Here is a 27,408-nt window from a genome sequence, read left to right on the forward strand (position 1 = left end):
AACATATCATTGTATGTGTAAGACCCTAAGACGTAGGGCTGCTTATCGGGCGGATTGTGCGGTTATTTACTTTTAACGGTTCGGCTTATCGGTTATCGGCTTTTAAATATATTAATCCGCTAGCCACCCGATAAGATATCGGGCGGATTGGTATCGATTTAGCTCTTATCGGGCGGTTATCGGGCGATTTTATCGGCCTAATTCAATCTATATTGCATGCATTACAGAGGGCGTACTATCGCAACAAATATATTGAGTGGCAAGGTTTACACGTTCCATAAGCAGTTGAATTGTGTGAAGACATACGCTCTCTTCTAGTAGTTCCAAGTTAGCCTGAAGGTCAACTAAATGAGTCTCTTTCCACTTTCACATGATGAATTTGAAGTTTTGAACTCATTACATGTTTGAGAAATTTGAACCAAGGTTGTTGATTATTACAATCGTTTTATGGTCCGCTTTAACGACAACATTTATTCTCTACCGGAAGGTAAAATTACTATGTTAATAACCGATTTCACTTTTAATTTGGAGGTGATGCTGCCTTTTCTTCCTGCTACTATTATGTATTATCTGCTTGTGAATGAAAAGGCACCAGATTAGCGATGACACGTGTTTGATGATGGTAAGTTAAGTGAAACTTAAGGTCAAAGGTAACGCTTGGCCGATTATGATACTGGTGGCGTTTGGATTGGATGCGGAACATAGATATATGATATCATCGATGGCGTTTGGATTGGATTATATATATATATATAAGTCGTTAATATATATATATATATTCTTAACGGGTTAGCAGGCTATCCGTTAAGAAAATTGAATAATCCGCCCCCAAATCGATAAGTCGTTAATGAAAAAATTTCAATCTGATCCCTGTCCGTTAAACCGTTAACCCGATACTAATAAGCCATTAAGCTTCAGTTTCGGTTCGATTTCGGTTTCGATTCTGTTTTGAACACCCTGCTAAGACGTATTGAAGGAAAAAAATTGGCCGAATTAGATTGATTAGGAATATGGTGTCCTTAGTTTCTGGAATAGATATTTCAATGCCACTCACATGTAAGTTAAACTAATTAGGTTAATTGAATTAATGAATCATTCAAATTTCTCTTCTTTCCTTTTTCCTTCTTTTACGTGAATATAAAACTTCTTGTCTCAACCTAATTAAGCATAGTCAAACAAATCTCTGACAGCGTGTAAACTAATACTAGTATACTAATTTCCAATTGCATGTGAAATTAGTCAATTCTTTTCCTTTTTTAATCAAAATCGGAACATCGACAGTCATAAGTAGCACACGTGGAAAGATCTCATCCATTGACGAAAATTTTCAGATTTGCCGCGCTGAGGTCATTTTATGCCCCAGGTTCGAAATTTGTCCTTTGTCCGAAACCCAAGGCTCGGAGAACCCGAACCTACACCAGTTTCCAAACCAAAATCCTATCTGTCGAGTCGACAAACATAAGGCTCGGAATCTCCGAACCTAAATTTCAAAATCCGAACCTCCACATCACCTTCCTCTCTCTCTTCTCTGCTTAGACATGTAGCTAAATCTCAGCTTCCCTTATTCACTGCTGCATTAAACTCTTCCCCACCCACCCCCTCAAAATCACCCCACGCGTTGGCGAATCTATCGACCTCCCATTTCTTCCTCCACCGTCCGATAATTTGACCCCAGATCAATCGCCCGCCGGTAAGTTGAAGTGTTTTTACCTATATATATGTATTCAAATTTTTTTAATTTGTTTTTGTGTTAATAACATCATCATTTTTTTTTGGTCTTTTTAAATCTCTGTAACTAGATTTGCACGAGTTTGGTGTGATTTTTCATTAGAGTTTGAGTTTATCCTTTCTTCTTTTTTGCTACTACTTGTTTTTATCTGTAAACTCAGGTGTTCATGCATGTGTGTGTGTGTGTGTTTATGGGTAAAGAAGGATTCTTTTTTAGCTGTGTAAGAAACGTGTCTCTTGATTGTTCTGTAGAAGTGTAAGAGTCGTGTGGATTTAACCAAATTGAACCCTCCATTTGACTGTCCACTTGCTACTCTCTCTCTCTCTCTCAAAACAATGATCTGTCCTTTCTCTCTCTCTATCTCCATTTTGAGGTTGATTCATGAAATATTATAAACCATAAAAAATGATTTTTTTGAAGTTTTAGAACGTCATAATCTTACATGTATAATTATAAGTATTCTGTTTCCATTATTGTTATTGGAATATCAATAAATTGAAAATTCTAAAATGGGTCAGCGACTTAAATGCATACCCTACATGTTCACATGCAAAGGGTGATAGGTTGTTAGCTTTAATTGCTAAGTTCATAGAAAGAAGCAACTCAATTTATCTTTTTTCCTTTTTTTTTTTGGGTGGGTTTTATACGCTTCACAGGTGAAGCATCAGATGTCGTAGTTGAAAGCAAAGTTCACTCTGGATTTGTATTTGATTCTCAGTAGTGTTACGGCGATGTCAGTAGAAGAAAGGCCGTCATCTTCATCTTCAACATCGTCAACGACGTCGTCGTGTATGGTGGTGGATCCGTTGTTGAGGGATCTGAGTGAGAAGAAACAGAATTTCCGGCGAAATGTAGTGTCTCTTGCAGCGGAGCTCAAGGAGGTTCGCAACCGTCTCGCTTCTCAAGAACAGTCTTTTGTTCGTGAAACCCTAACAAGACAGGTCAAATTGATTTAGTATGATTTATTGTTGTGTGAAATGATTTTTTTACTTTTTTTTGTTTTTTTTCCTTTATTTGTGAAGTAGAGTTTAAGTGTGGGTCAGGCAATTCTTGGACTTTGTCTGATTATTGTGTGTTTTTTGTTTTATCAGGTAGCAGAGAGTAAAGCTAAAAAAATGGAAGAAGAGATAAGCAAATTGCAAAAGAATTTGGAGCAGAAAGACGGGCAGCTTCAAGTTTCTTCTTTAAACACCGAGAAGGTAAAATAATCATGAGTGTCACTCTACTTGAAAAATTATGCATCTTTTATTGCAATTATTTCTTGCATATATTTGGTTTTGATGGTTTTGAATTTTAGATAAATTTAATGGTTTTGGATCTGGGTGGAGTTGGGTTCCAAGATCTTGCGTGGGAGGCACCTGGGTTAATTTGCTGAAAAAACAGATACTTGAAAGGAATATGATGATGGATATCTTTTGAAGCTACTTTTTGGTTGTTTTTGCTTGTCCTTTTGGGAAATTGAGGAATAGTATTGAGTAATTAATCTAACATTATTGTCTCTAGTAGTTCTTTATGAATGAAGTGGTCCAAGGACTTTGTCTGGGTCTTGGATGGTTCAAAAAATTTGTTTCTTGTAGCTGAGTTAGTGAGATAAAGAGGAATCTTGGATGACTTACCATTTAAAAAATCAAACCACTTTTTGGCTATACATGTTAGTGGCTTTTAGATGGCCAGCACTGGGTTGTAAACATCACTTTCTTTCCCTTTGTTCGGCATTTAAAATTATATGTACATCTTTTAGTTCGTTGAGTCCACTTGGGCTCCCAATCTTTGGTCATCATTACTGCATATAATTTTGAGGATTAACATGATGCCATATGATTGAGATTTTTTTTTAATCATTAAGCTAACAATGGAAGCTCTAACATGCACACCTTTTGAAACTCTCTATTATGAGAGTCGAGTTCTCTTGGTATTATGTATCTTGATTCCTTTAGATGTTGAGGCATATATCATTGCTTGAACTCTGAATAAACTGGTAATTGAGAATCTTGAATCCTCAGATGATAGAAAAGCGATTAGTCGAATTTAACATAGTTATTGTACTGGCTGAATCAAATAAAGAGTGCTCAATTGAGAATCTTAAATAGCACTTTTAGTATATTGAGTTCATTACAGTTTTTTACCTGATGTATTTAGGGGTAACTCATGTGCACAACTTTATGTAGCATTCTCAATTATGTGTGATAAAGTTAAAATGTATGTATGACTACGGCAACCTGATAGATATTTGTGGTTGGTTCAAACTTTTGACACCATATTGGTGTGTTACTGATGAAATGATTTGAATTGACAAAAAAGATGATGTGTAATAAAGGTAAACATATGATGATACATCCCCATTAAGTGTATTAAACTGAAATTAAAGGAAATTAGCATGACTAACAATATTTCTTTAAACTCCTAAAGTTTTTGACTTTTCAAGTGACATACTTCAAATGTAAAGAGTTATATATAGTATCCCTAATTGATGAAATTCCTATTAAACCCTTCACTTACTATTTTGATACTCTTAAGATTGAATGAAAACTCAAATTGTGTGGATTGCATAAGGAGAATCTTCTGTAAAGAATATGTTCTCGTCCGGTTAATTTAAGATACTAGCTAATTTGTTCACTTGCTTTTGAGTTTTCCCTTATTGTTACAATAAGAGTGGGCTATTTCTGAAATGTAGAGATGCAGTTCTTTTGTCCTCAATGCAAAGAAAGAAAATTACTGCACAGATGGAATAATATGCATAAATTATCAATTGAAGCAGTCGAATGGAATCATTCAATGGTCTGTTTGCTTTTTGCCCTGATTGGGTTTAGCTTCTTTCACTTGTTTCATAATTTCTATTTTCTTTATTTTGGGGTGGTTGAAGTTGCAGTTATTGGAGGCTAGATTGTTTTTTTTCTTCATTCCAATTTTCTAGAGCACAAATTCTCATTTTTCTGCTTAGCTTGAGTTCAAGCTGATACTGTTTACCCAGCTGTCACGATCTAGCTTCCTCCAATATTTGCTGCCCAATTCTATTTTTAGTTTATATTTTGTTACAGCTTGAGGAAGACCCTGTCAGGAATTTGCACAAGACACTGGTAGATAGAACCTTTTAAACTTCAAAACTCAAATATGCACTGGTTATCATGAGCCAGTTATTTTGGCATTTAAACATGACTACGTTGTGCTCATTCAGTTAGGTTTATGTATTATTGACACTTGTAACAGTAATAAATCCACTTAAGAATAACATAATGCAGTAGTCTTTTTTCCTTGGATATTTGTAAGCAGTTAATAATATAGGTTCTGAATGCGATCCAGTATCTCAAGCAGTTGGATGATCTTAGATCACAGCTTTCTGCTACTCAAGCAACTGCAGATGCAAGTGCTGCATCAGCTCAATCTGCACAGCTTCAGTGTTTGGCACTTTTGAAAGAGTTGGACGAGAAAAATAGTTCACTGAAGGAACATGAAGCTCGTGTAAATAAACTTGGTGAGCAATTAGATCTTTTGCAGAAGGATCTCCAAGCAAGGGAATCATCTCAAATGCAATTGAAAGATGAAGTCCTGAGAATTGAGCATGATATCATGCAAGCATTAGCGAAATCTGGAGCAAACAAAGATTGTGAATTGAGGAAGATTTTAGATGAGGTCTCACCAAAGAATATTGAGAAGATGAACAAGCTGTTGACGAGTAAAGATGAAGAAATTGCCAAACTCAGGGATGAAATCAGGATCATGTCTGCCCACTGGAAGCTAAAAACTAAGGAGTTGGAGTCTCAGGTTTGATACATGTTTTCCAGGCTCTCTAAATTCCACGACACATTTGAGTTATTCTTTCTCATGAATCTCTACCTCTTTTCTGGACAGTTAGAAAAGCATCGTAGAGCTGATCAAGAGTTGAAAAAGAGGATTATGAAGTTGGAATTCTGTCTCCAAGAGGCGCGAACTCAAACTCGCAAGCTCCAAAGGGTAATTCTACTCTTTACTGCTACATTGTTGAAATTATATCTGATATCGGAAACCTTCTTTGTTTTAGTTCAAGAATTCTGAATTTAATTTGTTTAAGTTTCCAACCAATTTATAAGATCTTAACACATTGAAATACTACTGAAAGCAATGTCATACATGTGATATAAATACAGATGGGAGAACGACGTGACAAAGCTATTAAGGAACTCAGAGACCAATTAGCAACTAAGCAATTCGGAACTTCCAGCAATGATAAACAGAACTTCTGGGAATCCTCAGGGTTCAAGATTGTTGTGTCAATGTCAATGTTGGTGTTAGTCCTCTTTTCAAAGCGGTGATAATAATATATGTATTTAACGTTGTATAAAGGAGATGTGTAGCTAGCTTGTAGTCAACTTGGGGAGAGATTAGGGAGAGCTGTAGATTTGTACCTCACGCTCTCACAGCTGAACCCTTCATTTTGATCCTCAATTATTAGATCAACGCAGTACTTTAGATTATACTATAATCATATTCTCAGAGTGCATAATTGCATGCCAAATTTCACGACACTAATTATTTTAGCTAGCCCCAATCAGCAGAGACCCGTCATATTATTTTCTTGTCTCCTATTAATGTCTGTACTTGGTATTTTTCTGGTGAGAAGTCCTAGTCTCTTATGTTAATTTCCAGAATTAGTCAAAAAATTGAATCGAGATGCTTTCTTGTTGACTTTAATTTATTAAATTATACTACTAGTACCTAATAGTAGAAGACAAAACATATTCTACTCTTTAATGAGTTTAGTTTTTATATATCAAGAGTAAAGTTTGTTTTGTAGATCAAATCACTTGAAAGATAATTATAGGTAAATTATCCATAACTAGTGAGATCAGTAAATTCAAAGTTAATATTTATAAGCTGATGTAGAAAACTTCGTACACTATCAATATAATAAATTCAGATTTAAATCCTCTTTAATCTTGCCGTAAGGGAGGTTTACACGGCGTTAATGTAGCACGTAATTTGCGTTAATGCATGCAGTTATTGATTAATCAACTTAAAGTGGCCATCAATACACCACACCGAAAGAGAAATTAGCTATTACTTTATTCTGCTCTCTTTTGATGTTGATAGCTACATTATGCTTTACACTTTTGTCCCTGTTAGGCGAATGAATGAAAATTCCAAATAATGCATAAGCTTTTAGGGCATAATTTCCATGTACCAAATGGACTTAGTCGCGGTAAAATAGTTGAGGTGCACGCAAACTGCAAAGACATCACCGTTATTTAAACAAAAGAGCAGACATATAATTAACTTAGTTTTACTGGGCTACATTTTCCATTTTATTTAATTCGAAACATATATAGACCTGTCTCTGTAACGTATTTACCTGGCAAATTCCCTCTATTCATATATAAAAAGTAGTAATAGTAGTAAACTAATACAATGATTGATCATATGAGATGTAGGACTAGTAACCTACTTCCTAAACAATAATACAATATAACAGTGGAACATCTGACCTATTAAACTTAAATATTGATGGATGTAGATAATGGCTTCTAAAACCAATATATGAATTTTACATCTAAGTAGGTGGTATGCAGGATAATTAACTATACTAAAGCAGTGTATAGGTATGTCATGTCTAAACCTCGAGAATACTCCTAACTGCTTCCATTTCCTCAACAAGAACTGTACATAGCTAGAAACTGAAAATCCAGCTTCTTACTTGGTAACTGAACTTCTTCTTAATTTCCTCAAAACTCCAAGATAAGCTTGCTAGTCACAATGGAGGTGACAAGAAAGATGCAGCCAACTAAGGGTTGCAAGCCATTTGACATGGACAATGAGGTGGTTGCAGTGGGAGGGATACTGTCACTAATGCCCGGCATCGTTCCAAATCCAGAGTCGCCTCCATTCGGTACTGTTGGTGCTACTGAGCTGCAAAATTACACAGGACAAAGTTAATGTAATCATTACTCCCTCTATTCCATGTTATATGACACTTTCCATTTTAGTTTGTTCCAATACGTTTCTATATTTGAAAACTGTTTAACATTTCTATTTTATTCTCAAGGACATGCTCTTATACCCATATAAATGTCATTTAAGATCACAAGTTCTAGGATACTTTTGGTATGTGTCAAGTCTTTTAACCTTTGTTAAACTCCATTCCTAGTCAAAACCACGACATAACATACAACGAAGAGAATATTCATTAGACTGATTGAGCAAATGAAAGACCCCTTACCCTGGAGTTCCAGGCGTTGGTGTTGCAGACGATGATGTAGAAGACCCCGATGCAGGAAAAACACAAGAACCAGTGCCTATATTTCAGCATGTTAATGATCAGAAAAAAATAAGAAGATCCAGATTTATAACAGTAAGGCAGGATATATAGTAAAGAATACTTATTTGCTTACTTGGGTTTGAGTTGGTTATCATGGCAGCACCCCCAAAATCACAGCTTGTTTGCCCTGGATTCTTTTGGAAATAGCTATTGAATGCATATGATGCATGATTTTGCATACTATTGGGATTATAACAACTTCCACCCTGCTGAATGGCTGAGCAATCTGCTCCCTTTCCACAAGCATAATCAAGCGCTGACTGAAGTGAAGTTTCCATCGCTCCACTCTTCGCGACACACCAGCTCTGCCCTGAAGTAGCAGGAGAGCTTGTGGTTGCAGGTGGCGTTACCGGGGTGGTGACAGGAACACCACCTACTGGGGTTGGATTCGCCGTTACAGGATTACTTACAGGTGAATTTGTGCTAGGGGTGGTAACTGGATTAGTTATTGGTACCGATGGATTGGGGTCCGTGTCAGTCGGAGGGGTAGTAGAAGGAACTGCTGGAGGTGTAGACCCAAGATTCGGAATTCCAGCATTAGGATTTGTGGATGGGACAGTGACAACTGTTGGAGCTGAATTATCAGGAGGCATATTAACTGGAGTGGTGACAGGATTTACTACAGGAGTTGTAGGAAATCCGGTTGTTGTTGGATCGATCGAGTCATGTTTGATTGCTTTAATGGGCAACAATTCGAGCAGTCTTTTCGAGAAAAAATGGAATTTTTGTTCCTTTTCCCTTTCAAGTTCTTTATGCTCAAAGCTTTTAGCTGGCGATAATCCTGCAAAGAACATTTACAAGATATTTAACTTGAGTTCAACTTATGTTTTGTAGCTCTTATAACATCAAATCTCAACCAATGCAGCTCATAGTCTAACTGGCCATGGTAAATTTAACATTCTTTATTTTACTATAAACATCTTTTTCCTGGTGAAAATTGGTGATAAATCAAAGAGAATAACACTGACTTTCTCTAATAAGATAACTGTCTTGTCACTTTCAATGTTGGTCAAATTCTTGTCTAGGCTTTGTTCCAATATACCTGATTTCACTACCCCCCACACACACACACCACAATAAATTGGAAAAGAAGATGAAAAAAACAAAAATATTGCAAATAGGCCCTAAATAAGCATGTAAGGCAGCTTGAACCATCAACCCCTCAGAGCAAACTTGTCTAACTACAGAAATCCAATATATCAACAAGTGGTGAAACTTACATCAATTGTTATAACATCAACCCACAATAGTACTCTTGCTCACAGAAAAAGGAAAAAGAAAACTGACCAATAGTCTTAACATATAGCAAGGAATACAAAAAATGGTGAATATTCATTGCAGAATCTTAAAATAGACAGAAAACACAGTAGTCATAGAATAGAAGAATCATCAGCAAAAACAAGAAACTTGGAATATTCAAATCAAGAAAGTACACTAACCAGAAATGCAGGCAAGAAGTATAGACAAGAAGAATAAGAAGATGAATAAGGAAGTTCCTCTAGTCATTATAATGGTGGACATTTTCTTGAATGTATGTGACTTGAGCAAGAGATCCCAATGGAACTATAATAGGAATTATATAATGTTGGTCTTTAGAAAAACATGACAAAAGTTGTACTATATATATTTAGCAAAGGTGAGAAAGGGAAAAAAAGGTATGAGTAGATGATAAACAATGGTGGGGTAGAGAAGGAGAGAAAGTAAAAGAGAAACGAATATGTAACTTTCTAGACGTATAATATATATAGGAAAAAAAGTGATTACTTTGTGATGAAGAAAATATTGAAATTTGTTTTTGCTTCTCTGTTGTGGAAAAGCATAAATTATTTTTGTTATTTCATTGATTCTTTTAGCAGAAATTTCTGAAAGATTGAGTTCATACTACTAAAATGTAACACTTGGCAAATTGCAGACAATAGTACATGCATGTAGAAAGCAAAGAGTGGAAACCTTATCTTTGAAAGGGGCAAAGGATCATGCTGCAGTGATCAATAAAGTGAATAAAAATCATGGAAAATTAGGATTTTAAATTTTAATAGAGATAAATTCACTAGATAATTTCATTTTAAGCTTTTATAAGTAGAGCTATACGATATACGCATTGATATATACGAGATAAAATAGTTGAGTATGCATAAATTGATTTTAATACGAACAATAAATTTAAATAGTTGCTTACCCAATCACTTAGCTTAAAAATAGCCGACAAATATATAATATACGTATCGTATAATCATATATAATCAATATATAATTTTATGTATATCGGCGGGATAAAGTAAACGGTAAATCCAACCGGAGGGAACATATATAGTGGTCGGTGGAGCCATGTTTTAGCGTATTGAGAAAAGGATGGGAGTGGCAACATGAGACCAGGAGATACCATAATATTCTATTTTGATGTAAATCACACTCTTTCCTCCCCAGATTCACTACACCATTTATTTTGTACACGAATATTAAGGTAAAAGTCTGAATATCATATACCTTAAAAAAGACCAGATCCAACTATAATAGTAGTAGTATATAATTTTTTGACCAAACGGTATCAATCACACCTTTGTCTTGGTCATTGGAAAAAAACAAGAACCAAGGTAGGATTAATTCTACTCAAACTCTACAAAAAGAGGTATGTACCAACAGTTGTTGAGCCGATGGTCTATCGGAACCGCATCTCTGCCCCATCGAGTAGGGGTAAGGTCCGCGTATATACTACCCTTTCGAGACCCTACTTGTGAGATTTTTCTGGGTCGTCGTTATTGTCCAGATTCATGTTGATGACCTCAAAATCCACCATTCTGCTTCGTAAAAGGAAAAGTTGAATTGCAGGTACATTCAAGAAAAGGTGATTATGGTGGGTATTGACATGTCAAATTTTTTCGTTTAAATGGTCAAAGATAAATCAGATTTAGGTGTTTGGTACATCACAGTAATTGGAGCTGCTGACACTTTCTGTTTGCCTTTTTATCTGTTACTCCTTTTCTTAGCAAAAGGAAAAGACAATGATTTGGAATTTCAATTTCTCGTTTTGGAGTTAAACATGCATACTTTGTCGAACAATCATCCACAGAGAGGCATGGATCAACATTAATAGCAGCATTATGTTGTATTTTTACCATATTTGGTATAGGAAGCTTATTGGCCCGATTAATTCAAATTTACACGGAATATGTTCACTAAGCAGCGTAAAACACTCCATACCAAAATAATTTATATTCTTAGGCTCGAACCTGAAATCTTCGATAATAATTGAAGAAATTTCAACCATTCTACTATACCCTTTGGGCGCCATCATCGTCTTATATAAACACTTGTCGGCATATCAAAGTATTCAGAGTAATCACGATTCAAGTCATACTATTCTAAGTTTGCATAAGATTACTTCCTGATAGTTGTAAATTCAGTTGGATCCTTGTCTTTTCTACTACTAATTCAATAGGAAAAAAGTGAATTTGAAATTTAGCTAAGATCAATAACATCATGAAGTAGGTTTAAGAGAATCAAACAAATATAAGGTCACGAGTATTCTCATTTTTTAATATTATTTAAACAATAGTTAATAAAACCAACATCTTGTTGCACGCAAGGTGTAGCCTAGTGGTCAATGAAATGGGTGGAGAACCATGATGTTAGGCTCAAACCCTAGTAGAGATAAAATAACACTAGATTAATTTTTTCATACTTGCTACTTAGATATAATCACAATGCTAAGTGATGTTGAATTCTAGCAATGGAACCAACGCTTTTCATTTAATACTGAAAAAGCTAAATTTATATTTAAAGAAAAGGGAAGGAAATAAAGAAAACAAACAATATGATAATCAAGAAATAGTGCATTAGCTTTATGACGGCTGGCGTATAAATTATTGTCCAGAAGAAATACATGTGCTAAGTCTGCTTTAATAAAAAGGTTCTTTATGATCATGCAACCAGCTTTTAGGAAGGTTTTGTGGATTCGGTTTCTCTTTTTGCTCTAGTTGTCTGGAACTTATAATATGGATTTTGCATCTCCATTTAGAATTTAAGTTTTTATGTAGTGATAGTAAAAAAAATATTTAAAAAGTTAATTTGAAAGACAATTGCAATATTTATGGATTTATATTTTATGCACTAACAACTCTTCGTATCAAATATGATGACGTAACTTAATATAGATAACTTGGCGAATTAGTTAAACTTAAACTTTGAGTTTATAATTTGAAATAAATGATATGTCAAATATGTCAAATCATACAGTGTAAACGAAAACTTAAATCCTTCGAATTTAATATGCCAAATCAAAAGTATCCATTTCCATGTGAGCTAATTCGTAATCCCTTAAATCTGAGTCATCCGACAGCTGAAAAGATTTGATCAGCCTATCTAAATTGAATAAACAACTAACAATTACAAAGAAGTCCGCTAGTTCTTTTCACGAAAAAGCAAAGAGATAAAAAGCAACAACCAATACAACATACTACTAGCTTTTTCTTTGTAATGCTTTCAAATTTGATATTTAACTAATAGGTCGGCAGAAGTGTTATAGTTACCCTACATAAGTATTTTAGTCAACTAATTAAAAGGTCGAGATAAGTGATATAGTGTTATAGATAAGGTAAAGTCAAGATAAGCGTCGCTCTAATTGTATATTTTACAAAATTGTTTGTGTTTTGTGAAGTTAAACGTTTAAACTTTGTGACTAGTGATGACGAAAGTAAAAGAGATCCAATACAATTTGCCGTAAAGCCGGGAATTGCAATAGATTTCTTGTCAAGTTTTAGCTTCAAGCATACAGGACAAAATATACTTACTAATAAAATAATTGTAAGGAACCACTATAGTTTCAACTTTCACGAAAGAAAATTTTGGCGAGAAAAGATGAAAAGCATCGTCTGCATGAGCTGCATGCCCACAACTTCTGGGACAAAGCACGAGTGCTTATGGTTTAGTGGATATAAAGGTTACTGAGTTGATCCTTTGAAATTGTTGAGGTTTGGCTGGTCACTACATACGGTAATGGCGACAATTTCCTCTTCTTTTTCTTTATATAAAAATTGTGTCAGACAGAACTTGCCTGCACTTCGGCTATTCCACCAAAATACATATTACCTCTCGCTGCACATATACAAAGTTACCCTTCCCACCGTGGCTTAGATAAATGGGAAGAAGTTACAGTAATTCAAGTAAAAAAATTTCGGCAACCACACGAATTCAACGTCCTATGAAGGATGCTTATCATATTCCAACTACTGGAGATCCACTAAGGGGTCTTAACATTGTTTACAATAAAAAATATGATACAGAAGAAAAATGAAGACAAAAGAAGAAAAGGAAACCAAGTTGGTTTCTTGATACAAACCTCTCATAGGCACAAAAGCAAATAATACCGTTTTCTTGGGGGTTCTTTTGGCCAGTCAATGCTGGAGGTTAACGAACATGTCAGAAAAGAAAACATCTGATGTTGCTTCTCTTGCTGAACCATAGCCATTTAGGCGTTTTTTTAGAGAACGTAGATCCCTCTCATCTTTGGAGGTTCTTTCCTGCAACATTTTCATGAAGTTAGGCCACTTAACTTTGAACCGAAAAGAATATACTATGAGCTTGATTTAAATCCCAAATTATTAAGTACCAGACTATCACGCCACTTAACTTTGAACCGAAAAGAATATACTATGAGCTTGATTTAAATCCCAAATTATTAAGTACCATACTACCAGGCAAAGGATAGCAATTGGAGGAAATTGACCAATCAGTCTGATTTTGTTTTTCATTTTTCTTTGAAGAGGATGGAATTACATGGTCAAAATAAAATATTAGAATATCAAAGTGCATGCAGCTGAAATTACAGTAACGGGATGCACATTCCAACCAAATACAACATATGTTAGAAACAGAAAGCCAATTGCATAAAATGAGGACATACTACCATGCGTAATACTAAACAGTTTTGATAAGGTGATATTAACTGATAATAACATGGAACCAATGTTGTCGTAGAATACTCACATATGATTTCTTTAGCAACAGTATGTCAACCAAGTATTGTAGCCACAGCACATTTGTCTTGGGGAAACTGTACACGCAGATAAAAAAAGAAAAGAAGGCAAAAGGTCAAATCCCATAATCCAGTCACTAAAGCCTTGGTGATTTGCATAACGAAGATACTTCTTAGGTGCTAAGACTGAGGTCTGAAATTCAACCACACCATAATAGAATGCTACTTCATTTATCAACAAGTGATGGTTCATGAGTTCTATAAGAAGAACAAGAAGAAATAGACCAGTCCACAGTGTTATGACAAAAAACAAGCATGATTCGTCTTTGGCAGTCTAAAGCATACAAGTATGCTCTAGTACTAGAAACCCATTAACCTAGCATAGAACTTTTATTATGGGTTAGTTCCTCTGAATCTCCAATAGAAAATGAAATCCATGAATATAAGACAAACACCATCAAACAGGAAAGCCTCCCGCTGATGGTTTCCATGATTTAGAAAATTGGCCACCAATACTGTGTGCCAGAGGTCATTAAGCAGCAAAAGCTAACTGATCACAAGAGATAAAAGAACTTGCACGGATGTAATTTTGGTTCGATCCAAATTCTCTGACAGCAGCTTACACAAAATAGGATGTTATTTCAGTGATGAATTCCAGACATCTAACATGCCAACAGTTTTAAACTGGAGAATTATGAATAATTTTGTGGCAACATAACCTTGAAATGGAAGAGAAATACACTATTGTTAGAAGCCAAATGCAATTTGCTGCCTCCTGAAACAATTTGTTACTTGAAAGTGAAAGGAGTATTTATACCTTCCTTCCCAAAATTCGCCTGTGACATCTCTCATTTTCCTGTATGTATCAGACTGCAAACATGCCACAAAACAATGAAATATAAATAAGTATTAAAACACCTGAAGATATATGGGACTTCTTTGGTGTCATACCTGTTTATCTCCTTTTGGACCTTCAAAGAGTTCAGGGTCTGATGACAGGTCCAGAAAAAGTATGTCTTCACCTGTGATCAGTACGTATATGGATAAGAATCTCTAATCAATTCAAGTACAAGATTGTTAAGGGAGAAACAGAAAGGGTGAACACCTGTATTTATCCTTGAAAGAGTGAAGTCAATTATCGAAACCAATAATCCATATGTTTTGACATGTATTTCATTTCCCTCAAGAGTGAATTGCACCGTATCTGAACCTTTCCGACGTAATAGAATATTTCCCCTGTGATAAGAAAATTATTAGCGCACAGAAAAGTTCAACAAAGCATTGTCCTACTCTAGATTGTAAAATATGACACAAATCATCACATGGAAAACGAACCAGTGCAAATCGCGATGTTCAAATTCATATGCAGCTTCAGATACAGCCAAAGCAAGAGTTATCTGGAGTGCAGATTTTGCAGTCAAGCAATTGATAATGAATGAGATATTTGGTTAACAATGCCAAAAGAAAATATTCAATCACTTGCCTGGGCCAATAAACTCTTCGCTTCGTTAAAGTTCAAGAGCACAAAACTCTCAAGATCCTTACCTCCATGTTCTTGAACAAAGACAACATAGCACTGGAAGGCATGCAATAGCTAAGTCAGTGGCACTTAAAATTGTCAAGTAATTATACTCTAACTGCAAGAAAAATACCAATCTGCCTAGACACAAGATCCACTCAAAGAATAGATGAACAATGGGAGGCAACTATTAGCAATTAGGAGAAAAGGAGTAAATTGTGCTTTGCAAGGAACCTGTTTTTCTGGAAATTCCTTAGGATGATCATTTTCTGAACCATGCTTCCCATCCCAGTCTTCCCACGCTTTTAACAGAGATGCATCATAATGGCCCTGGCACACCCTCATGCTGTAGAAAGGTGAAACCAATTGTACATGAGTGGTCAACAATTGCTCTTCTCCTACTTTAAGAAATAGTATACAATTGAGAGTGCAGAAAACAGCACGCAGGAGGAACTTCAAAGTCATTAGAGGTGACAGTTATATATGGATGCTTATTTCAAGACCTATTACTGATAAGGTTTTTAAAAGAACTATTCCTCATTAGGTAGCAAAAGTTAGTAGTTTCATGACATATTCTGAGGTTAAGCATAAGATAACCCAACACAGGCAAATTAAATCAGACAGGATAGATGTTCCTAAACGCAGATTTTGTCTTGAAAGTTGAAACAGAGGTTCAGAACAAGGACCAAAAAGTTGAAAAGTTGCTTTAAGATTAACTAAGAATATACAAAAACTTACTCCATTGTCTGTATAAAGGTGGAACAGGAATTCAGGAGATGACCCTCATGAGCTCTTAAGCTATTAAGGGTACCAGAGAGTATGACCTCCTCAAGTAGTTCTTCTGATTTCTGAAATGTATCAAAACACAGATTTCGAATCAGAGTGACTTGAATATTTTCAGAAAATTGGTTGCTGACCCTTTGATCATATGCATGTTACTTAGTCCGTATCTCAATTTAATGAAATTGGAACCTATTCAATTGCACAAGAAATATAATTGAACTGGATACCTTTTGGATTTCTCCATTTACTCGTAAATCTCCATCAAATGGGACAATTTTGAAGACATTTTCGCCAACCTTAAAGGCCTCACCAAATGTGCCTTCGCCCACCTTGGCAATTGTTTGTGGCTCACTGCATTTGACATAGTTCAGTTTACGAAACTAGATGCTTTGAGAAACTAAAATTAAGAGCAAAATCAGACTGAATTAAGTCTATTGCCAACACAAATATGAATTTGATTCTTCATGAAAAGGAATGGGTACTGATTGATAAGGTCAAATTATACAAAGTATTAACTAGATAGCCATTCAGATATAGTTCAAAGCTAAGATCACATGCACCAAAAGAGAGCACTAGTACATGAGTTTATAACAGTACTAAGCTAAAGGTGTTTCAGTCAAAGGGAATCCATATCTGTATTTATCCTCATCCATTCTTACATGGTTCAAAACCACTATTAGGAGCATTCTCACCAAACGTATAAAAGATAATGAGATAGAGATTAAGAAGCCTCAGCCAGATCTACGTCTAAGAGTATCAAGGTGGACAACATCTTTCGTGCATCTATACATTATATGTTTAATGATCCTAGTTAAGGTTTTTCAAAAGGCAAAGTTGACAGTATCTAGAGATAATTGTATCAGCTGAAAGAAAATATACGTTTTACGTTATATGTTAATGATCCTAGTTAAGGTTTTTCAAAAGGCAAAGTTGACAGTTTCTAGTGATAATTGTATCAGCTGAAGCAAAATATCATGTTAAACTCGCTGCTCCACAAGTACCAAAGACAGTAAAAATCTGACTAAGAAGAAAGATATGCCTAGGGAGATATTTGTTGGACTTTAAGCCATTGGGCTTTAAAGTAGAAGAAGTGTGAATTGGAAATGGAGGGAAATTAAAAATTTGAAGAAGTGAACTTTTGTCTTGCACTTTGTCCCTCATTGGTGAGGGACAACCACATTTGTGTGCTTATATATAGAATCACTTCTTAAAGCTCTTAAAAGGAGTTGAAGAGAATGAACCCTCGCGCCGTCGTCGTCGGCTCGGCTTCGGCTTTGGATTTGTCAAATGATTGATTGATAAGATTATTTTTGGACAAAATTTATTTGATTATTTAATAATTAATTAAATGCCAAATCACTGCTGAAAATACGCCAGAACCCTGCTGAAGGTTCAGAGGGCCTCTCTGGCCGCAGTTCTGCCGCGACCGCGGTAGAACCGCGGCAGGCTGATTCAGAGAGCCTCTCTGACCGCGGTTCTGCCGCGACCGCGGTAGAACCGCGGCAGGCAGCGTATTCTTCTGAAAAGGCACCTTTTCTAGACACCTCTTCTGATAATTGCCTATAAATTCTGAGGCAAGACTCCATTTTCTAGACACGAAAAACACTCCAGAATCGCAGTCTCTCTCTCTCAAATTCGTAAGTGTGATTTTGCTCCGTTCTTTAAGTTCGTTGGTATCCTGCAGTTTGTATTGCCACTGTTGCAGGAAGGTTTATTCCGTTTTATCCTGTGAGGATTTAATCCATTACCTTGGCAACGTGTGAGGGGGTTAAAATTCCTTAAGGACACACAAGCAAATTATGGACTCGGAATATTTCTTAAACTCTTCTGTTTTTCCAGTTTCTTTTATTTTTCTAACAGTTTTTTCTGATTTTGTGTTTTAACACAGTAGCGCTCACAAGCTTAAGGAATTTCATACTAACGTTTCTGTGTTGAAACATATATTAAACTGTTATTCATATTTTGTATACTGTTTTGGAGACTAAAGCCTTGTTGCTTTCTACTCCAATAATTCTTCCTGTCCGGTTTAAAGTACATAAAAACTTTGCCGGAATAATAAACGTACGGGTTTGAAGTATATAAAAACTTCACCATTGTTACGTGTTGTATGTTTGGTTTGATATTCAGTTTGAAGATATCAAAACTTCACTGATTTAACAAAGTTCTGTATTGTTTTCAACTTTACAGAAATATGACGAATGAAAACCAAACTAATGGAGTGTTGCGGGAACGGGTGCTACTGTTACGAGTGTTGCTGCCTCGTCAAGCCGTTCTACTCCTGCTCATGCTATGGCACCGGCAGAAAAACCCGGAAAGTTTTCCGGTATTGACTTCAAACGCTGGCAAATGAAGATGCTCTTCTATCTTACTACGTTGAGTTTGCAACGTTTCATCAAGGAGGATCCTCCAGTCATGGCTGAAAATACTCCGGATGATGAACGACTTGTTGTAACTGAAGCATGGAAACATTCTGATTTCCTGTGCAAAAATTACATTTTGAGTTGTTTGGAAGATGGCTTGTACAATGTCTATAGTGTCATGGAAACTTCAAAAGCGTTATGGAATACGCTTGAGAAGAAGTACAAGACTGAGGATGCCGGACTTAAGAAATTCGTGGCTGCAAGGTTCTTGGATTTCAAGATGATTGACACTAGGTCGGTCATAACTCAAGTCCAAGAACTACAAGTCATTGTACATGACCTCCTTGCTGAAGGTATGACCCAAATCAATAATTTTATTAATAAGATTTATCTTATTATTAATAATGAATTTGTTATTGAAGGTATGGTCATAAATGAGGCCTTTCAAGTCGCTGCTTTCATTGAGAATTTACCTCCGCTGTGGAAGGATTTTAAGAACTATCTTAAACACAAACGGAAGGAAATGACACTAGAAGACTTGATTGTTCGTTTGAGGATAGAAGAGGACAACAAAAATGCTGAAAAGAAGTCACGTGGACACTCGACAATAATAGGGGCAAACATTGTTGAGGAGGCACCACAAAATAAGAAGAGGAAGAAAGCTTCTGGACCAAAGAATTATCCAAGTAAGAAGAAGTTCAAGGGTAATTGCCACAACTGTGGAAAAACTGGGCATAAGGCAGTGGATTGTCGTGCGCCAAAGAATAATAAGAAGAAAAAGAATCAAGCCAACATGGTTGAAGATGAAATGGAAGACTTGTGTGCCATGTTGTCTGAATGCAACTTGGTAGGAAATCCGAAAGAATGGTGGATAGATTCTGGAGCCACCCGCCATGTTTGTGCTAACAAGGAGTTATTTTCTTCTTATGCCCCCGCAGGTCCCGACGAGACAATCTTCATGGGAAATTCATCTACGGCCAAAATTGAAGGAGTTGGCAAGATTGCGTTGAAGATGACGTCGGGAAAAATAGTGACTCTAAACCAAGTCCTCCATGTTCCAGAAATTCCCAAGAATCTTGTGTCGACTTCACTTCTTGTCAAGAATGGATTCAAATGTATTTTTGTTTCCAATAGTGTTGTACTAAGTAAGAATGATATGTATGTAGGAAAAGGTTACCTGAATGAGGGCCTTTTTAAGCTAAATGTAATAGCAGTTCCTATCAATAAAGTGAATGCTTCTTCTTGCTTGCTTGAGTCAAACACTTTATGGCATTCGCGTTTAGGTCACGTAAACTTCAAAACATTGCGAAAGATGATAAATCTAGAAGTATTGCCAAAATTTGATTGCATTAATTCCAAATGTCAAATATGTGTGGAATCAAAGTATGCTAAGCATCCTTATAAGTCCGTTGAAAGGAATTCAAGTCCTTTAGACTTAATTCACACAGATATTTGCGACATGAAGTCAACACCATCTCGCGCTGGGAAAAAGTATTTTATTACTTTTATTGACGATAGCACGAGATACTGCTATGTTTATTTACTTAATAGTAAAGATGAGGCAATTGATGCTTTCAAGCAATACAAGAGTGAAGTTGAAACGCAACTAAACAAAAAGATCAAAATGATAAGAAGTGATAGGGGTGGCGAATATGAATCTCCTTTTGAAGAAATATGTTTGGAAAATGGCATTATTCACCAAACAACTGCCCTTTACACTCCACAATCTAATGGAATTGCGGAGAGGAAGAATCGAACGTTGAAGGAGATGATGAATGCATTGCTAATAAGTTCTGGCTTACCATAGAACTTGTGGGGGGAAGCTATACTTACAGCTAGCCGAATAATCAACCGTGTACCTCATAGTAAAACACAATCCATTCCTTATGAGAAGTGGAAAGGAAGGAAGCCTAGCTTGAAATACTTCAAAGTGTGGGGGTGTTTAGCTAAGGTAAAAGTTCCTAAACCTAAAAGGGTTAAGATAGGTCCAAAAACGGTTGATTGTGTGTTTATTGGATACGTAACCAATAGCAAGGCATATCGTTTTCTGGTTCATAAATCAGAAAATCCTGAGATTCACATTAATATGATAATAGAATCAGATAATGCTGAATTCTTTGAAACTATTTTTCCATATAAAAAGGAAAGTGAAGTGACCTGCCAAAAGTCAAAACGACCTCGGGAGGAAATAATAGATGATATGCCTAATGAAGACAATCAGAGAAGAAGTAAACTTCAAAGGACATCTACTTCATTCGGTCCAGATTTTCTGAATTTTCTGTTAGAAAATGAGCCTCGTGCCTTCGAGGAAGCAATGTCTTCCTCAGAGGCACAATATTGGAAAGAAGCTGTCAATAGTGAAATAGAATCCATATTAAGCAACCATACTTGGGAATTGGTTGATCTTCCTCCAGGTAACAAAACGTTGGGTTCTAAATGGATTTTCAAGAAGAAAATGAAAGACGATGGTACTATTGACAAATACAAGGCAAGACTTGTTGTCAAAGGATTTAGACAACGAGAAGGTCTTGACTATTTTGACACATACTCGCCGGTAACAAGAATTACATCCATTCGGATGCTAATAGCGTTAGCCGCCTTGTATGGTCTTCAAATCCATCAAATGGATGTAAAAACAGCCTTCTTAAATGGTGATTTAGAGGAAGAAATTTACATGGACCAACCTGAAGGGTTTGTGGTTCCGGGAAAAGAAAAGAAGGTGTGTCGACTTGTTAAGTCTCTTTATGGACTAAAACAAGCACCCAAGCAATGGCATGCGAAATTTGACCAAACAATGTTGTCAAATGGCTTTAAGATTAATGAATGTGATAAATGTGTTTACATTAAGAACGTTCCAAATCATATAGTCATTGTTTGCTTATATGTTGATGATATGCTAATAATGAGCAAAGACATTGCCGACATTCAAGCTACTAAGCGTATGCTTGCTAGTAAGTTTGATATGAAAGACTTAGGAGTTGCCGATGTAATTCTAGGAATTAAAATCCAGAGGACTCCTCAGGGTCTAGCTTTGTCTCAATCACATTACGTGAAAATGGTACTTGAAAAATTCAAACACTTGGAATTTAGAAGTGCAAGAACTCCAATTGACTTAAATCATCATCTTATAAAGAATAAAGGTGAAAGTACGTCTCAATTGGAGTATGCTCGTGTGTTGGGAAGCTTAATGTACATCATGAACTGTACACGACCTGATATAGCTTGTGCGATAAGTAAACTTAGTCGATTCACAAGTAATCCCAACAAACATCACTGGGTAGCAATGAAACGAGTTCTGGGATATTTGGAATATACCCAAGACTACGCTTTGCACTACAATAAATATCCTGCGGTTATCGAAGGATATAGTGATGCAAATTGGATAACCGGCTCAACAGAAACAAAGTCCACAAGTGGATATGTTTTTACTGTTGGTGGAGGAGCAGTATCTTGGAAGTCTTCCAAACAAACGTGTATCGCTCGCTCTACAATGGAATCAGAGTTTATAGCGTTGGATAAAGCCGGTGAAGAAGCTGAATGGCTTCAGAAATTTTTTAGAAGACATTCCGTTCTGGCCAAAACCTTTGGCTCCTATTTGCATACATTGCGATAGTGAGGCTGCAATAGGACGGGCAGGGAGCGTTATGTATAACGGAAAGTCTCGTCATATACGACGAAGACATAACACCGTTAGACAACTACTTTCTAGTGGAATTATCACTATTGATTATGTAAGATCAAAGGATAATGTGGCGGATCCGCTTACAAAAGGCTTAACTAGAGAGGGAGTTGAGAAATCATCTAAGGGAATGGGACTATGGCAGAGGACAAGTCAACATGGCGGTAACTCTACCTAGAATTTTGGATGTTCCGAGATCTAGGTTCAAGGAGCTCAAACAAAGTTGTGATTGACCGGTTCAACATTGTCAAAATAAAATCTTTGGTCCATTCTCGTGATGAAGACAATGTTCAACAAGGATAGAACTTTACACGTTCTTTAATGATTACCTAAGTTTGATGAGGTATTTATCAAATAGTGTCAATCTAAAGGATTACACGTTTAGGAATCACCTATGTAAGTGTGAAGTGGAAGCCGCTTCAATGAGAATTTTGTAAGGCCAATTCTCTACGCACTTATGAAACCAGGCGGTGTTCATGGCTAAAACGAACACAACAATGAGAACCAAAAGACGGTTAAGGGTTGGTTGTGTGATATATGGTTGTCTAGGTATACACTAAAGTTCGACGGTTCAAAGATATCAAATCTACCGATTGACCGAGTATATCCGACATATGTTCACTACGGAAAGTTCAAAGGGAAACCTACTTATCCAGATGCAATTAATCCTTACTTGCAAAATCACATAGCTTTCATCTATGATCTTTCTTGATACAGCCATTCCCATTCATGTGGGGGATTGTTGGACTTTAAGCCATTGGGCTTTAAAGTAGAAGAAGTGTGAATTGGAAATGGAGGGAAATAAAATGGAGGGAAATTGAAAATTTGAAGAAGTGAACTTTTGTCTTGCACTTTGTCCCTCATTGGTGAGGGACAACCACATTTGTGTGCCTATATATAGAATCACTTCTTAAAGCTCTTAAAAGGAGTTGAAGAGAATGAACCCTCGCGTCGTCGTCGTCGTCGTCGACTCGGCTTCGGCTTTGGCTTTGGATTTGGATTTGTCAAATGATCGATCGATAAGATTATTTTTGGACAAAATTTATTAAATTATTTAATAATTAAGTAAATGCCAAATCACTGCTGAAAATACGCCAGAACCCTGCTGAAGGTTCAGAGGGCCTCTCTGGCCGCGGTTCTGCCGCGACCGCGGTAGAACCGCGGCAGGTAGATTCAGAGAGCTTCTCTGACCACGGTAGAACCGCGGCAGGCAGCGTATTCTTCTGAAAAGGCACCTTTTCCAGACACCTCTTCTGATAATTGCCTATAAATTCTGAGGCAAGACTCCATTTTCTAGACACGAAAAACACTCCAGAACTTCTTTCTTTTTGAATATACTGCATCCTAATTCGCAGTCTCTCTCTCAAATTCGTAAGTGTGATTTTGCTCCGTTCTTCAAGTTCGTTGGTATCCTGCAGTTTGTATTGCCACTGTTAGGGGTGTTAATAAAAATTCGAAAAACCGAAAACCAAACCAAACCGACCAAAAAAACCGATACTTAGTTTGGTTTGGTTTGGTTTTGGTTTTGAATTTTAAAAATCGATCAAATTTGGTTTGGTTTTGCTTTTAATAAAAAAAATAACCGAAAAAAATCGAACCAAACCGACTATAGGAGTAGCTATTTCAAATTTATTATTACACCTATATATATATGTATATTTTTATACAAAGTTTCAAAAATTTTATGGTGAATGTTAATCGTTTGCACTTTTAGTACAGTTTTTTACCTTTATATTCTAGTTTGATTGGTAGTTTTCTTTTGTTAAGTGTAAGAATCCATTTCATGTTCAAAAAAATATTTTTTTAATTGAGTACTTAAATTATTCATCACTATTTGATTCAATTATCATCAATATATTTTAGTAGATAATAGATTTCTCAAAGGGCAATTAATTTGATAGTGCTACGTTAAAAATGTGGTCCCCGGAATATGTGTTTGGTAGTGTATGTCTTATATTTAAGAAAAAACCGACAAATAACCGGAAAAATTGAAAAATCGACAAAACCCGACAAAAACTGAATCGAGAAAAAACCGACTTAATTGGTTTGGTTTGGTTCTAATATTTGAAAAACCAGTCACACACGTTGCCAAGGTAATGGATTAAATCCTCCCAGGATAAAACGGAAAAACCGACTTACTTGGTTTGGTTTCTTTTTAAGGAAAAACCGATCCAAACCGAACCATGAACACCCCTAGCCACTGTTGCAGGAAGGTTTATTCCGTTTTATCCTGGGAGGATTTAATCCATTACCTTGGCAACGTGTGAGGGGGTTAAAATTCCTTAAGGACACACAAGCAAATTGTGGACTCGGAATATTTCTTAAACTCTTCTGTTTTTTCAGTTTCTTTTATTTTTCTAACAGTTTTTTCTGATTTTGTGTTTTAACACAGTAGCGCTCACAATATTTGATTTGAGGAAGTAGAACAAAAGTGGAAGGGTCATAGGAGCCGCACCAATACTTTGATAGTATCTCCAGTAGTGTTAAAGGAGCAGACTGTCCACATGCTGCCAATAGAGCCAAAAATGGATCCCAAGTGTGAGCATCCACTGAAGAAGGCCTGGAAGTCAGAGAAAGTTTACTAACACCAACTTCAATATCTTCATAACCTTCCTCATCCATGGGACATATTTCTCCATTGCCTGTTTCTGATAAAGGCCGCCCTCCGGACACATCTTCATTTCTAGAACCAGTGTGTTTGTTCTGGGTGGAGTACAAGCCAGAGGGAACTCGTAATGATTTTTTTTCAGGGGTTTTCACATTTGAGGATCCATAAATAACTCCACAAGCAGAATCTTTGCGTGAGGCTGGGGTTTCTAATATCTTCGATAATGAAGCTGGGGGTGCATAGGTATGGTTAAGTTTCTTTGAAATCAACCATTTCTGTAGAACTGAGGACAGACGTGATATAATGATATCGTCAGTTTGGACGCCTGTAGTCCATGTACTGTATTTGTTTGGGGAGGGGCTTTCTACCATTAGTTCAAAATCATCAACTTCTTGAAAATATGCTCGCTCCTCATCATAGTTTGCAGCTTCAACTTTTTTACCCTACAAAGTTATGAAGAATTAGAAATAGAAGACATGTGATTTTGTATGATAAACAAAATATTAGCTAACTGACGCCTATTGAAAAGAAACAACAACTACAAGGTGGCTTTGCGTGAGCTGGGAAATTTTTTCAACAAATTACCCTTGGAAGAGGTGGTTTTGCTTTTCGTCCAGGCTTCCTTTTTTGAGGATGTAATTCGGCACATACAGTAGCAGCAACACTAGTTCTCCCTCTGTCAACAAAATAAAGCGAAAAAAAGAGAAACCCCTCAATACGAAAGACAAAAGTGGAAGAAACGAATAGCTAACTGGAATTCACGAATATGACAAAGAAAGAGAAGGTATGTACTAGGAATTACCATGTTACATAACAAGGTGAGGAGGGGTTATGGATTCAATTACAAAGTGAAGTCAAAGCCCCGGTAAATTCATCAACTTGGGGTATCCCAGAAAAAGTTCTTAACAAGGAGACTAAACATAAACAAAAATCAGAGAACTGCTTACATCTTCAAGTCTTAAACCCATTTTGTTGACTGAATGGGAAACGGATAGATGAGACAAATTTTCTTTGCAAGTAACAGAATCATCTAGGTCGGGTAAGTTTGTAACAGAATCAATTTGTATTGCTAAGTACAAAACAATGAAGATATACTGCCCAGACGCTGGAGGTAAGGGCTCTCCTAAAATGATACATGGAATTTAGACAGCGTTTAAGCTCTTACAGGTAACATTCTTCAAAATTACTGATTGTTTGTCGTCATATTACTCATATACTACACATCTTAGTATAGACTAAACTGTTGCTTGTTTCAGCAAATCTGAGTATTTGCTTCCTAAATAACCTTATCCCAGATCATTTCCATTTCTACTAAGCTAAAACTACTTATCAAAGAAAAATGTGAATAAGCTAAAACCACTACAAGCACAATCCTTTTAGTATCTCCAATGAGATTGATTTTGATATCAATGGGAAATTTAGGGGGGAAATACCAAATTAGGGCAAAAGGCAAAACCTAGTAGAAAGAGAACGATTCCAACTGATTCGTTTAACAGGGAGAAAACTCAGCCGATTCTCGTAACTAGAAGTTGAATTTGATTTCCTCCTGAAAAAAAAATCAAATTTATAAAAGTTAAAACCTTCAGCGACCACCAAAACGAAAAAATAAATAAATAACATGGCAATTCGAAAACTGAAAAAGAAAAAATATATAAAGAGAAACCTGTCAGCATCTTGGGGAATAATATGGGATTTTTGGCGTCGATATACAACAGCAAAATTTGGTTCCTGAGGTTGATCGGAGGGACAAACAAATTGATGTTTTTCAGCAGCTATGAGTTCTTCCCACAAATCAGCTGCGTCTCAAATTCCACCGTGTTAGTACTACGACCTTAAGTATCTGAATCGAGATGGAAAATTAATTGGAGTAGTGAAGAGTTTTTACCCGCTCGAGAAGTCATGGTGGTGCCGAATTTTGAAGCTTCGAATTGTACCGTTGCAAATCAAATGTCTTGTCAACTGCAACTTAAAGTCTCTGAAGAAATTTCAAAGTGGGGAGGATTGAGCGGGAAGAGAGAGAATCCTTCGGTTTTGGGCCTGATAAATGGGCTTATCGGTAATCTTGACTCCGTATACAGCCCAAAATGGAGGCCTGCTAGACTTGGACTGCATGTCTTTGTAATGTCTGGGCTTAATATCTCAAGCCTAATAATTGCAGTGATGCATTGCATAACAACTTAATCCAATAATTGGCAGAAAATGGCCTATCTTCTAGCATTTGGCACACGTAGCCTAAATTTAAAATTTAATGACCTTCTCTCTTCTAATGGCCCAACCATCACCCCAAAAATAGACTTTTATTTCTTTTTCGTTAGAATTCAAAAATCTTTCAAGATTTTCTCCCAAATCTCTACAATCTTTTTTCTATGTTTTTAAATTATTTCTCAAAAGCATTAAAAATGTTAAAAATTATAAATATAGTTTGTATATCATAGTGTATATCCAAGTGTATAACACAAATAAATTT

The 27,408-nt window shown here is 36.2% G+C and overlaps 3 protein-coding genes across 4 annotated transcripts; 1 reads left to right on the forward strand and 2 right to left on the reverse strand.

Moving 5' to 3' along the window:
- The first annotated feature begins 1,552 nt into the window (after positions 1 to 1,552).
- Positions 1,553 to 6,322, forward strand: LOC109213913 (myosin-11-like). Of its 2 annotated transcripts, none has more exons than XM_019377753.1 (6): positions 1,553 to 1,690; positions 2,386 to 2,670; positions 2,821 to 2,928; positions 5,030 to 5,491; positions 5,579 to 5,680; positions 5,854 to 6,322. In XM_019377753.1, exons 2-6 carry the CDS (start codon positions 2,461 to 2,463, stop codon positions 6,016 to 6,018), a joined length of 1,047 nt encoding a protein of 348 aa, XP_019233298.1. In that variant the 5' UTR covers positions 1,553 to 1,690; positions 2,386 to 2,460; the 3' UTR covers positions 6,019 to 6,322. The 2 variants fall into 2 exon arrangements, with proteins under 2 accessions (XP_019233298.1, XP_019233299.1); XM_019377754.1 differs by having other exon boundaries at positions 1,556 to 1,690; positions 5,042 to 5,491.
- Positions 6,323 to 7,048: 726 nt separating this feature from the next.
- On the reverse strand, positions 7,049 to 9,696 carry LOC109213916 (glucan endo-1,3-beta-glucosidase 4-like). The gene is made up of 4 exons (XM_019377758.1): positions 9,458 to 9,696; positions 8,092 to 8,799; positions 7,920 to 7,995; positions 7,049 to 7,609 (listed from the first exon to the last, which is right to left on the reverse strand). Exons 1-4 carry the CDS (start codon positions 9,537 to 9,539, stop codon positions 7,426 to 7,428), a joined length of 1,050 nt encoding a protein of 349 aa, XP_019233303.1. The 5' UTR covers positions 9,540 to 9,696; the 3' UTR covers positions 7,049 to 7,425.
- Positions 9,697 to 13,119: 3,423 nt separating this feature from the next.
- Positions 13,120 to 26,930, reverse strand: LOC109213918 (serine/threonine-protein kinase haspin homolog). Its single transcript, XM_019377759.1, has 15 exons — positions 26,827 to 26,930; positions 26,605 to 26,737; positions 26,398 to 26,487; positions 25,527 to 25,617; positions 24,789 to 25,384; positions 16,522 to 16,645; positions 16,250 to 16,359; positions 15,746 to 15,857; positions 15,476 to 15,568; positions 15,328 to 15,389; positions 15,098 to 15,228; positions 14,944 to 15,014; positions 14,810 to 14,862; positions 14,004 to 14,070; positions 13,120 to 13,537 (listed from the first exon to the last, which is right to left on the reverse strand). The coding sequence occupies exons 1-15, from the start codon at positions 26,840 to 26,842 to the stop codon at positions 13,412 to 13,414; spliced, it is 1,875 nt and encodes a 624-aa protein (XP_019233304.1). The 5' UTR covers positions 26,843 to 26,930; the 3' UTR covers positions 13,120 to 13,411.
- Between the last annotated feature and the right edge of the window lie 478 nt (positions 26,931 to 27,408).

This window comes from Nicotiana attenuata, unplaced genomic scaffold, assembly GCF_001879085.1.
Source record: "Nicotiana attenuata strain UT unplaced genomic scaffold, NIATTr2, whole genome shotgun sequence".
In the NCBI taxonomy this organism is placed as follows: Eukaryota; Viridiplantae; Streptophyta; class Magnoliopsida; order Solanales; family Solanaceae; genus Nicotiana; species Nicotiana attenuata.

Coding starts and splice junctions, on each gene's coding strand:
- LOC109213916 (XM_019377758.1), bottom strand. CDS start 9,539: ATGTCCACCATTATAATGACTAGAGGAACTTCCTTATTCATCTTCTTA. Junction 8,800..9,457: donor ACTTCTTGCCTGCATTTCTG/GTTAGTGTACTT, acceptor TGTTCTTTGCAG/GATTATCGCCAGCTAAAAGC. Junction 7,610..7,919: donor CCAACGCCTGGAACTCCAGG/GTAAGGGGTCTT, acceptor GTAATTTTGCAG/CTCAGTAGCACCAACAGTAC.
- LOC109213918 (XM_019377759.1), bottom strand. Junction 15,569..15,745: donor AGGAATTTCCAGAAAAACAG/GTTCCTTGCAAA, acceptor CATGCCTTCCAG/TGCTATGTTGTCTTTGTTCA. Junction 14,863..14,943: donor GTCCAAAAGGAGATAAACAG/GTATGACACCAA, acceptor GCATGTTTGCAG/TCTGATACATACAGGAAAAT.
- LOC109213913 (XM_019377753.1), top strand. CDS start 2,461: ATGTCAGTAGAAGAAAGGCCGTCATCTTCATCTTCAACATCGTCAACG. Junction 2,929..5,029: donor CTTCTTTAAACACCGAGAAG/GTAAAATAATCA, acceptor AATGCGATCCAG/TATCTCAAGCAGTTGGATGA. Junction 5,681..5,853: donor AAACTCGCAAGCTCCAAAGG/GTAATTCTACTC, acceptor ATATAAATACAG/ATGGGAGAACGACGTGACAA.